This window comes from Triturus cristatus, chromosome 7 (genome assembly GCF_964204655.1).
Source record: "Triturus cristatus chromosome 7, aTriCri1.1, whole genome shotgun sequence".
NCBI lineage: Eukaryota > Metazoa > Chordata > Amphibia > Caudata > Salamandridae > Triturus > Triturus cristatus.
The window spans coordinates 170,570,820-170,584,152 of NC_140590.1; the positions used below are offsets into that span (position 1 = coordinate 170,570,820).

General features: G+C 38.5%; 1 protein-coding gene across 1 annotated transcript in view; it reads left to right on the top strand.

Moving 5' to 3' along the window:
- The window catches only part of LOC146809142 (IgGFc-binding protein-like), a 301,036-nt gene that overhangs the window by 116,191 nt on the left and 171,512 nt on the right, over positions 1–13,333 (top strand). The window contains exon 10 of the mRNA XM_085614831.1: positions 3,425–3,566. Coding sequence (XP_085470957.1) covers positions 3,425–3,566 — 142 coding nt within the window. The remainder of the gene's footprint in view (positions 1–3,424; positions 3,567–13,333) is intronic.

Genomic DNA, 13,333 nt, shown 5'->3' on the forward strand with positions numbered 1-13,333 from the left:
TGTAGAGCGTGCAGGTTCGGAGCGAATACTGTGGCATATTCTACTCCTTTCAGTCCAGATTTGGTCAAAATTCAGGGTAGCTTCAACTGTAAAACGGAATTTGTGGTATATGTTCTGGCGTGCACCTGCGGTCTTAGATATATGGGTAGCACCAAGCTTCAGGTGCACGTCAGAATTTTGCAGCATTTACGAGCCATTGTGAATAATGATTCCTCATATCCTGTGGCTAGACATTTTAAGGCTATTCACAATAATGATCTGAGTTGTTTAAAATATTTTGTCGTGGCAGCTGTTCCCAAACCCCGTCGAGGGGGGAACAGAGAAAAAAGTTTGAGACAATTGGAATCCAGAATGATATTAGATAGCAAAACCCCAAATGGCCTTAATAATACAGACAAGATGTACCACTTTCTCTAAATCGTATTATATATATCTGTTCCTTAAATCTAATTGCTATCCCATCATGTGTAAGGTTTGTGTAAGATTCTCAGGAGTGATTACTGTTCTTTTAAGGGCATCTGTTGGTTATGGTAGGTTTTAAGCCCTGGTTTCATTTTTGTTTACTAAGGGTTTTTAACCTTCCTTTACTTAGATGTTTTTAACCGCTAACATATTCACATATATTTTATTGCACAAGCACTTTATGGGGATCCATTTAGGATCTGTTATTTGGCACTCATACTCAGGTTTGATATACTGTGAAAACTGTCTATGTTAACTCTGGATTCCTTTTGTGGAATTACACAGCATTTAAGCTGTTATGAAAAATTAGTCCAGTTTAAATAAGCAGGAAGAGGCATGCTTGCACAAATATTGAAAATGCATTTGTCTAAATGAATTTTGCAAATATTTACCATGAATTCTGCTTGATTAATTTGCACACATTTTATTCTATTTTTTAGAATATTTATATGCTTTTAGAATGTAACCAATATATATTTGATTATTGGCTTTGTTTAGACACTGCAACAAGTCAACATTACAATTTATTTGCATTTAAGCAGTTATTATTGAGATTTGAATGTTTTGACTATATTTCACAAAGTATCGTCAGTGGTTTCTGGAAAAACAGACTTAACTTACCTGAGTATTAGTCATTAGAAGTATTTTTTCTATGTCTATACATCACGTTTTGTTGACACTTCAATCATTGAAATGCATTTAAAAATGGTGACGTATGTGTTCCAATTTGACTTGTGAGCAAGGGCTCTTGAGGCCCGAAACGCATCAGGTTCGAGGTTCTGCAATAAACATCCCTTTGACCTCACTTCGCTGGGTTCGCATCTCTGTTCGCCATTTATTTGGAGGTACAGAGAATCAGTGTCTTTCTATATATATAGATATATATATGTACACACACCTACATATATATATATATATATATATATATATATATTCATATATACATAAATACATATATATGTTTCGCCCGTTAATACTATGGTTAATTACACTGGCTAACCAACCACCGGGTGTGCTGGCCTAGTGGACTAATGCGTCTACTGTAGATGCCTGTGTTGAACCTCATGGTCACAGCTTCAAATATTGGTGGGTCCACTCAGTCTTTCATCCTTCAGAGGTCCATAAAATGAGTACCGCTGGATAACAATAAACCTTGTGTATTCAGTGCCAAGATAACCTTAGGATAACGTGCCCATTACAAATACACATGTTATTACCTACGGAAATATGGGAGATCCAATGTAACAATCAATACCTATCTGTAGGAGTTAGCTTAGAGTAATTACAATCCACTTTTAAATGCCTTTCAAATGTAAAATGAGTATGTCAGGTCAAGTGCCTTTAGCATAAAATTTCATAATAAACAGGTCAGGCCTATAGCTATGATGGTCGATTTGCCCCCATACCCATATCAGTCCTTCTGTATTGTGTATAAACTTTGCCATAAGCCAAAAAGTGCAATACCATCTGTATTTTCAGTGGAAGTACACAAATGCGGCCCAATAAAATCCGGTATTCAGGAGAACAAACATGTAAATGAAATTTAAGCCCATCTCTGAGCATGACTCCGAAAGTTCTCTTTTGTTAATCGTATAAGGTTACGATTCGTTATTAGGAAGGGGCGTGTTATGGGTGTCTCCTCCTAATAGTGAGTTGCAGTGCTATGTACAAATGTTTAGCACGCAAATACGGACACAAAACATTCACATTTTACCACTTACTTCAAGTAGATGGTAAATCATTTGCAAACAAAAAGGGGTCCCCAGGAGACAACTTTCCCTTTGTGTATGCATGTGGGAACGTTTTTTCAGAGCAGGCAGTGGTCCCACGGACCACAGCTTACTCCTAAAAAATGATATAGAAATGTTAAATTTTTCTGAAATGCATCCCATTGTTTTTTAAAGCTGCACTGTCAAGCCAGACCTAAAAATGGAGGTCAGAATGAAGGGGAACGGAAGAATAAAAAGTTATGTTTCATGACTAACTATTCTTCAAATACTTAGGGGTCCATTAGGATGGCAGGCGGACTTCAGTCCGCCCTCCACCCTAGTGGTGCTGGGACCGGCCGCCAGTGGTGCGGCAGTCCCGCACCAGCAATTAGGATGCCACCGCCATGGTGGTGGTGGCATTGGCATATATTGCATTGTGTTGGGCAGTGCTGTAAGCAGCACTCGCCACAATGCCAATGTTGGGGGGGTTCCATGGCTACCCCCAAGTGCAGTCCCCCAACCCCCCTAGGGGAACGCAACAGGCCCCCAAAAGAGAAGTCTGCATGCCATGGAAAGGCATTGAAATTGCCAGACACTTATATGGATGGCGGTGCCTGCAAGGCACCGCCACCATATTGCAGACATTTTCCGCCGGTAGGCATTCGTTACAATTGTCTACCGGCGGAAAAGCGGCGGACGGACTTTCATCCGCCGCGTAACCCCTCGCCATGCTAATGTGGTGGGGGTAAAAGGCCTATCCAGTGTGGTGTTTTGGCATGCTGATCGCCACCGCCCTACCGGCCATCCTAATAGCCCCCTCAGGCTCTTTGGATAGGTTCACCTCAAAATAACTCAAAACTTTCAGGGCCAATGAGTAGATATTTAATCAAAAAGAAGGATTACTTATCATTTTCAATTAAACCTTCCCAAATGTGGCAAGTCTATAATTTGGAGAACCTGTCAATTGGTTTCTGCCATAACATTTTTTTTAATATACTCCCTATGCATTTTTCATGATATCTTATTCCTCTCCTAATTAAACCTTTCTCTTCAATACTTATAGTTGAGTATTTTCTCATAATTACAGACTGTATCTGCTGCTTCTTAACAGTATACAGATCCAACAAACGGGTAATTGTGCTCTATACAAATAACTATTGCCATTATTTTTTTTAAAAGGAGATGTTTGTTAGAGTGACTGTTCTTGTGAAAAAACTACAGCATTGTAATGTTTGTGCTCAACCATTTTACAGCCTGGTGAAAAGGTTGTGTCCAGTGACTGTACGGAGGTCTGCACTTGCAGTGCTGTTGGTGGCCTGTCCTGTGCTAGTTTCAGCTGCACCATTGATGAGCAGTGCATTATCCAAGATGGTGTCAGAGGATGTGTCAACAAAGGTAAACTCTATCCTTATGTTCTTTTTAGTGGGTTTGTCTCAACTGGCTAGTCCTTTAAATTCATTGAACAGCAGCAAAATTATAAGTTATTGAACACATTTATGAACCCCTGTCTCCTATACCTTAACAGATTTCCATGAAAATAGAAATATCAAGAGAAAAAAGAATGTCAAGTAGATCTATAAAATGGTGAAAAAGATATTACCAAATCAAATTATTCCCCACCTCCACACCCTTTTCAAATCTGTATGAAAGCGGAAAATCATGCAACAGGCTTAACTAGCTAAAAGCTTGCCTGAGTTCATGCAAATGTATTCAACAGTGCCAGTGAAAATGTTTTTGGTCTCTTTAATGTTGTAGCTCCTTGATGGTTCTGCAGGCATAGACATACTAAGTGAATGCTAAGCATAGTAATTGGGAAATTACCTTTACAACATGGGCTGAGCCACGCTTCTTCTTCTCTCCGCCCATCGGAACACTAGACCGCTATCTGCCTTAACCATGCATATGCTTGGTTAAGCATGGCTTAACCAAGCATGGCATGGCACATAACATTTCACACAATTATTTAAATTTTCAATTAATCAATCAATACAAATTAATTAGCAATTAATAATTAATTAACAAAAAATGTATTATCAATACCAATAATTATATTTAATAAAAATTAATAATCAATTGATAATTAATTAACAAAAAAATTAATTATCAATACCCATAAAAAAAAAAATGTAATTACTATTAAATTACTTCCCACCCTATTACCCTATAAACCCACAACCCACTCTAATAATAAATTAATACAATTAATATAATAAACAATTAATAAGAATTAATTATCAACTAATAATTAATTAAAAATAAATTAATTATTAATACCAATAATTTAAAAATGTATAGTTACTTAATTAAAATTTAATTAATTCCCACCCTATTCCCCTATAAACCCACAACCGGCTACAGATCTAAAACACAAAATTTAATTAAAAATAATTAATAGTTCCTAAAACTTATTATTTAATTTACTATAAATAAATTACTTACCACCCTATTCCTTTTTAAACCCACAACCTGCTCCGGTACTAAAACGCATAATTTACTTTTCAAAATACTTACTAATTTCTAAAAAATGTATACATATATTTAAAAAAAGTACAATACTTAACAAAAAATATAGAACACATACATATAAAATATATACTAAAATACATAAAACTAATATAAATATCGATATTATTAACATCGATAATTTTACTATCGATATTACTAACTTCGATATTTGCAACATCGATATTTCTTACCTTCAGTTCAATATTCTGGTAGTCGATATTCTTAAGTTTCAAACATGTTTATTGAAATAAGAGATGTTCAAATATTACATAATACAAAGAGAAAAATAGGAAAAACAAAAACGAAAAAAAAAGAAAAACAGTTGAATACAGGAAAAATAGCTAGTTAAGTAATGACAATATCATAATATAAGTTATACAATAAAATAGCACAGAATAAGAAAAAATATAAGCAAAAACTGGCAGTTAGTATGAGGTAAATAATTTAAAACGGAATATGAAAAATACAATATAATCAATAGCAAAGTTGAAGAAAATAAGAACATAAAAGAAGTACCTTATTAAGAAGAACATGAATTCATGGAGGTTTAGAAACTTCTTGCTGGTGCGGGAGTAAAGACAGAGAGGTACGGGCATTTACGTCAAAAAATACTGTAACTGGGTTCCATAATTCTCTTCGTTTAACAGCTAAGGTTAAGGGATAAACAAAAGTAGTGTCCAGTCTATGATTGTAGCAAACAGCATACCACCATGCTTTGTAAGATAATTTGGTAAAATCCTTCCAGTTTTTGGTGATTTGTTGAAATGCCACAGCTATTAGTAAATCAATTATTCTAATATTACTGGTGTAATGTTCCCAGATGGGAGATAAACTCCCTAAGAAAATGTGAGATAAGGAGAAAGGGTGAGTGGAAGTAAAAATCTTGGTAATTTGAAGCCAGACCTGCCTCCAAAATTTAAGGACAAGGTGGCAACCAAAAAGCATATGAAAAAGGTCTGCATGCGGTAGGGAACAAGACAAACACTTATCTGAGGTATCTGGGAAGTGGCTGCTGAGGGTGAGAGGTGAGAACAATAAACGATTGTAAATAAAAAATAGTGTTTGGGTTGTATTGGCCGCCCTAGAGGACTTACGAATTTTTAACCACATTTTGTCCCATAATATTACAGACCATGAAGTTTCAAAATCCTGTTCCCAGCATTCTTCTGTGTTGGTTTTGACACGAGGATGCGGCAAAATGTGGAAAGAGGTGTAGATTTTGGAAGCTTTAGAGTGCGTAAGAAGCAAAGAGTGCAAGGAAGGTGTAGCAGAAGATGTGAGGGTTAATGAGGGTGATGCAGCAAGATGTGCTTCATAGGCTTGCTGCAAGGTGCGAGTCAAGACTGAATATTTGGTATGGAAAGCAAGAGGAAGATTAAAAGAATTTGCAGCTAAGTCAAAGGGGATAATTCGAGTATGATGAAATAATTGCCTCACCCAAATAAGACCCCGGGATCGCCAAGATTTCCAAAAGATTGGCTTATTGTTAATTAAAATGGATGTATTATGCCAAATAGGTTGATCAAAAAAGGACGAGCTGGGTAAGCAAGGAAATATTTTGGAAGTGTGCTTAAGAATAGGGGTAGAGATGGATTGAGGTCTGCGAGAGAACATAAGATACTCTTTGAAGGAAAAAGGAAATATGAAAGATTGCTCCAGGGTTAACCAGAGAGGAGATGTTGGTGAGATGTCCTCAAGCCAATGAGAAACTTGATGCAACAGGAAAGATTTATGAAATAAGGGAAAGTTAGGAAAATGTACCCCTCCCTCCCTTTTAGGACGCATCAGCTTAGCTAAAGACATACGCGATTTTTTATGACCCCATAAAAAGGAAGAGAGAATAGAGTTTATCTTTTTGAAATATTTCAAGGGAATAGGAAGTGGGATATTAGAGATTGTGAATAAAACAATTGGAGAAAGCATCATTTTAATGGTATCCAACCGTCCCCACCACGATAAATAGAGAGGGTGCCATTTACTAGTAAGAGTAGTTAATTTATGTATGCAGTCCTCCAAAGACTTAGTAATTGTACCTGAAAGAGAGGAATGAAAAAGGAGGCCTAAATATTTAATAGAATTAGGGTTCCAAGTAAAACCTGAAGGAGAAAAATCATCTTTGAAAGTTTGTTTAGTAAGTGGCAAGATCTCGCATTTATCTTTATTTAGCTTATAACCCGAAACTAGAGCAAAGGAGTGAACTTCGTCAAGAAATGTTGGGACGGAGGTGACTGGCTGAGACATAAACAACAAAACATCATCAGCATAAGCTGCCATTTTAATGTTGGAGTCATTAAAAGTAAAACCATGAATATCTTTATTTTGACGAATTCGTAAAAGAAAAGGTTCTAGGGCAAGATTAAACAAAAATGGAGAGAGTGGGCATCCTTGCCGAACCCCCCTACCCAACGTAAAATAAGAGGACAAGCCTCCATTTGCCGAAATAGCAGCTCTAGGACGAGAATAAAGAAGGGAAATCAGGGAAGATATCCTTGGTCCAAAACCAAACCACTTAAGAGTAGCAAAAAGATAAGGCCACTCTACTCGATCAAAAGCTTTTTCCGCATCCAAAGCTATAGCTGCAAGGGAGTGAGGGCAATGTGAAGTTTTAGAGAGAACGTCAAAAAATAATCTGGTGTTGTCCGACAACAATCTACCCTTGACAAAGCCAGATTGTTCTTTCCCTAAGAGTTCGGGTAGGGAAGATTCCAAACGGAGAGCCAATACCTTAGAGAAAATTTTGTAGTCAATGTTTACCAGAGAGATAGGGCGGTAGTTTTTACAATGCTGTAAATCCTTACCTGGCTTCGGAATAATACAAATAAGAGCATCGGAGAATGAGACAGAAGCCGAACCAGTTTGTAGAAAAGTGGAGAGAAGCAGATGCAATTTGGGAATTAGCAAGTCTGAGAAAAAGGAAAAGAATTCAACAGTAAATCCGTCCGGCCCCGGCGCTTTACCCTGTTTGAGAGTATGAAGGGCGTGAAGAAGATCTCTATGAGTAAGATCAGATTCTAAAGAAGAAAGGTCCGGGGGGGTATCAAAAGGGTATGCTATAGTAGACAAAAAGTGGGAAATGGATTGTTCAGACGAAGAAGCTTCAGAAGTATATAATGTTTTGTAAAAAAGCAGAAATTCCTGTAAGATGTCCTCATTTTTATGCTTCAGCAAACCATCTTGACCGTAAACAGATTCAATGTTAACTTTGTTATGTTTGACCTTTAGATAATTAGCCAATAGCTTACCAGCCTTATTTTGCCCACCATAGAATTTGGCGCTAGATTTTAAGAGAAAATTAGAGGCATTGAATGTAGAGTCTTTGTTAAATTGGAGTTTGGCAGAAACAAGATCGTCTAGGCAATTTTTTGAGTTAGAAGTAAAATATAAGTGCTCTAAATGCTTAATTTTAGATAGTAGAGCAGTAGTATCTTCCTGGGCTTTCTTTCGTTTACGAGAAACATAAGTGATGATAAAGTCCCTAGCCGACGCCTTAAAGGCATCCCAGACTACAGGGAATGGAACCTCATCTGTATGATTAAAAAAAAATATTCATGAAAAAAGGACGTAAAGGAAGATTTAAATTCTGCATCAAGAAGAAGAGCATTATTGAAACGCCATTTTTTAAAGGAACTAGGATTTTGCAACCCATCTAATGTAATGGAAACTGGGGCATGATCTGATATGAGAATAGAGCCAATATCAGAAGAAATGAGGGATTGAGTAAGGTGACGTGAGAGGAAAAAAATAATCTAGTCGAGATTGAGTGTGATGAGGGGGTGAGAAGAAAGAGTATTCTCTGGAAGTGGGGTTGCAAAGCCTCCAGGCATCAGTAAGCTTGAATTGTGCGATAAGGTGAGTAAAAGCTTTTTGTGATTTGTGAGGAATGTAGGTGCTAGATGAGTGGCGATCCAAGAAGGGGTCAAACACTTCATTACAGTCCCCTACTAGAACAAAATTATCAACATAATGTTGAGTAATTAACGGAGCTAAGGAGGACCAAAAGGAAGGATCTCCACAAGTAGGGGCGTACACATTTAAAATAGACAAGGGAACATTGTCAAGTGTAAAGTTAACTAACACCCATCTACCTAAGGTATCAGCGAAATGCGTTACAGATTGGATTAGGAGAGTTTTTTTAAACAATATCAAAACGCCATTTCGTTTACCATCACCTGGAGAAAAATACACTTCACCCACCCAACTCCTTTTCAGTTTGGCAGATTCTACTGCTGACAAGTGTGATTCCTGTAAACAAGCAATATCTGCATTAAGTGTGGCCAAATGAGATAACACCCTCTGTCTTTTAATTGGTGAATGCAAACCTCTAACATTCCAAGAAAATATTTTTAAAGGCATGAAACAATGTTAAAAGAAGAGTATATCAACATATCAAAAAAGGAGAAAGTGGAGAGATAAGCCAAGAAAATAGTATGAGAAGCATTCATATGAAATAATAGGAGACAACAAAGATGAAGGAGAATAATGTCATGAAAAACATAGAAGTGAAAACCAGTAACAATGTAAGGAAATAAAGGAAAGGTTAGGACACAGAAATGCAGGATGAAAAAGATCAGGAATGAAGAGAGATGGAAAAATGTGATCAAGATCAAAAGGAAAGAAGGAACTAGCGAGCATAAAGAGGAAATAAAAATAAAAAAGAGAACAACAATATAACATAAAAGGAAGGGTAAAAAACTTACATATTGTCGAAGACTGACAAAAGGGGAGGAGGGTGAAGGCCACATAGAACAATGACGAGCTTTAAGCTCCCAAGGGAAGGCAGGGAGGGAAGACAACCGCAACGAACTCCGGGTACATGAAGGCAAATGATGGTTTGAAGAAGGAAATCTGTAATAATGGGGGGAAGAAAAGGCAGAGCATTAGGTGTGAAGCACATACACAATTAACCGAGCACAAACAACAAACTGAGAGGATCTTATAAACAGAACAGCCATAACAAATCAATCAAGAACAAAGCGAATAATTGTGAACACAATACAAGTAATTGTAGCAAAATATTAAGAACCAGACGATGCAGCAGTGTCCATGCTGGTAGCGCCATGAGAGTACAGAAAGCTCTTCAATTTCAGCGGATCATCATAGGTGATAGTCTTGTTATCGAAAGTCACCTTGAATAGGCAAGGATGGAAAAGCCCATATCTCGCTCCCATAGATCGAAGCTGTGGACGGAGTGAAAGGAAGTCCTTACGCCGATCAGCAGTCGATTTTGCATAATCCTGTGAAAAGAAAAGCCGACTACCAGACCATGTGAGTCGAGGAAGTGCCCTGGCAGCAGACAAAACGGTGAGTAGATCAGTATATTCCAAAAAATAAAGTATAACACCTCGAGGCCTCTTAGGATGAGTGGATGAAAAGCTAGTTGGAGGAGGACCTAACCGGTGAGCTCTTTGGATGTTCAGACTAGTAGTGTCTGGTAATTGAAGAATTTTCGGTAGAAAGGACTTGAAAAACGCTAAGGCATCAGATCCCTCTGAGTTTTCCGCCAGGCCATAGATACGGAGGTTATTTCTCCTACCTCTATTTTCCAAATTCTCAATTTGTTTGTGGAGCGCAGTCACCTGAGCACACAATGGATCAACCTTGGCAACTGAAGAAGCAAGAGTGTCAACATGTTGCTCTAAATGTGTAACACGACTATCAATACTCGACCATTTGTCGGAAAGTAGCTGAAGAGTAGATTTGGTCTCCTCAAGGGTAGATTTAGTTTCCTCCATAAAAGGACGTAAGGCCCTGATTTCTTCCAAAAGTATATCCATCGTCACCGAAGAGCTTTGCTTGGGAGGAGATGGAGGATCCTTTTTCAGCCTTTTAGTCGAAGCTTTAGTGACGCCACTGGTATGTGGAGCCGAGACTGAGGAAGGGCTCTGTATTGATGGGTTAGAAGAATCATCCATCTCGAGGCACTTGTATCTAGACCCTGTGTGAAGAAGAAATTTACGAGGAGTTGGAGGGGGCTTACGTATGTCCTTGGACAGTCTACCCATAGGTGTTAGAACAGAGGTAGTAGCGATAAGATGAGGACACAGTGAACAGCAGCACAAGGTGACGTAGACATCCAGAAGCGTGACCAAGTTAACACTGCGTCAGAACATCATGGCAAATCCAGGGCGATATAACTTGTAAATGAGGCGACAAGCAGCATAAAGCGCAAGTCTAAATCTTCGTAATACTGCCAGGCAACGGAGAATATTGTTAGAAAAGAGCAACAGTGAAATGGCAGTTATATGGACATGTAATAACTGCAGGTAGCTTCATGAGGTAAATGAACAAATGTCAAAGTGTAATTAGAGAAAGAACATGGCTCATGTCTGGCAAGCGATACAGGAAAGAGTTCGCAAAATAATGTGCAGACAAAATGCAATGACACTGTGAGGAAGAGGGAAGAGCCAGCTGCGGGACAAAAACTCCATAAAAAGAAAAATGGTCGAAAAAGAGCCAGAACTTCGCTCAAAAAGGAAAAAAAAAACACATCAAAACGTGCAGCGGGCTATTTATATGAAGAATGGTCAAGGCAGTCCACCAATACCTTCAATAGATAGAGAAACGCCGTGGTTGAAGCTCCATTCGCGCCAGTGCAGGAATTCCATTCAGCTCGGCAAACAAAATGGCGGACGCCGTGCCTGATGCCGGTGCCTCATACATGCGACGACAAATATGTAGAGATAAGGCAAATATGAGATGTCAAAGTCACCCCAGCAGTGCCCCAGCCATTCCGAAGGGCAAATTGACGATTCCCATGTGTGCAAAAGACGTTAGGAGTCTCGTCGCGGCTCCTCCTCACCTCGCCACCCGGGAGAGCTACAGAAACGCCGCCATTGTCCGCGGGCGTTCGGTAGTCGATATTCTTGATGTCGATATTCTGTCTCTACGATATTTAAAACTCGATATAAATGTACTTCGATATTTAAAAGTCGATATTTTGACTGTTCCCCCCTTTTTTCAGTATTTGAGGTAGTTCATGCTTAGAGGTCCCTAACTTTTTTTCCCCATAAGGTATCGATGACAAATGTTCATCCTTTTTGTCCAACATCCTGGTAAGTCTAAAGGTACCCAGAGTATGTGGCTTACCCAGGAAGGGACTGAGAAATTTGCCAAAATATAGCAACATTTTTTTTTGGGGGGGGGGGAATGGGAAAAAAGTGCTGTGTCTGTTTATTTTCCTGCAAATGGGATCAACAGTGGGTGATAAAATCACCATCTTCTCAGGTTTCAGGAACAGGCAGGCACGTTTTTGTAGCATTTTACTGGTAGTGATCCCATTTCTTTTTTTTTGTGATTTCAAACTCCAGGTGTAAAACCCATGGTGGATCCTGGAAAGCTATACTTTCTGAAAAGTAGACAGAATTCTGAGCTCAGCTAGGGGCCATTTGTGTGGATCCTTTAAGGTGTTTCTATACAAAGTATTAGTTGAAATAAATATTGAAACTGAGTTAAAATAAACAGACATTTGTATCTACATTTTCATCTGTAACTTCTTCTTACTATGACAGATTTTTTAAAACAATATACTGTTACATCTGCTGCATACTTCTACTTGCAAGCATATGTAGAGTTGGTTTGTAGGTTCTTCGAGAGCCTGAGGTACACACAGCCAACAATGAAGCTGCAACTTATATGGTAAATTATAAAGCATGAAAAAAGGGTATGAAGAAATCCCTGTATTTCTGAATTCTGAAATGTACACCGGATATTAACTTTAGGAGCTGGGACTGTTTGCACATCTCTGAATTTATGGATACCCATGCTGGCATGTGTTTTATAGGGCATTTTGGAAAATGTCTTCTGTGTTACAAATTTGTGTACATTTGAAAGGTACAAACGTAGAGCTATTCAGTTGGTAATAACAAATGTTCTACTATTCCATATTCCCACATGTCTCCCGATAAAAATTATACCTCACTTGTGTGGCTGAGTCTTGTGCCTGCAACACAAAACACCCCAAGAAGACATCATATTTCACTCAGAAGTATGCATGCTTTTTTATAAGGTGGCTAGCTGTAGATTTAGGTGAAATATGAAAGTAATTTGAGTGGTGGATATTAGTCAGTTATTTGGATTGAGAAGGATAACGGAGGGGTAGAAGGGGAAAAAAGGTTTGTATTCATATAGCGCTTGTTACCCCTCAAGGGGTGTTGAAGCTCTTATCTGGCGAGTGGCACGCTTGAAGAGCGTACGGGTCCTGGTCCAAGACGCCCAGCATACCATAGCCTGTAAATGGCCGCTGAAAAATTAGGTGCACCCAGAGGGCCGGCAGCTAATCAGCAGACAGGGCAAAGGCACTGATTTCATGTTTTGTGATGTGTCAGACCAAGCCAGTTCAATGTTTTTGTCATGCCGAAGTAGGAGTAGGATACTGCTGGGCAAAGCGTGTGAATCCACTGGAATGTAACACAATCAATAAAAAAAAAATAATAAATCAGTTGAAGTTTGAGGCGAACAGCTTTAACATTGCGGCAAACAGCTCTAACAAAGCTGCATCATGATAACAATGCGGGCATGATAGGGGAGTACAGTGTTTCAAATAGCCAGTACCCGCACTTCTAATTTTCCATTTAGAGTACATGCTTGCTTCTGAGAAGTGCCAGGACAATTAAATGTATTTTAGCAGTGCTCAGAAGTGCAGGCACTCTGTACAGGAC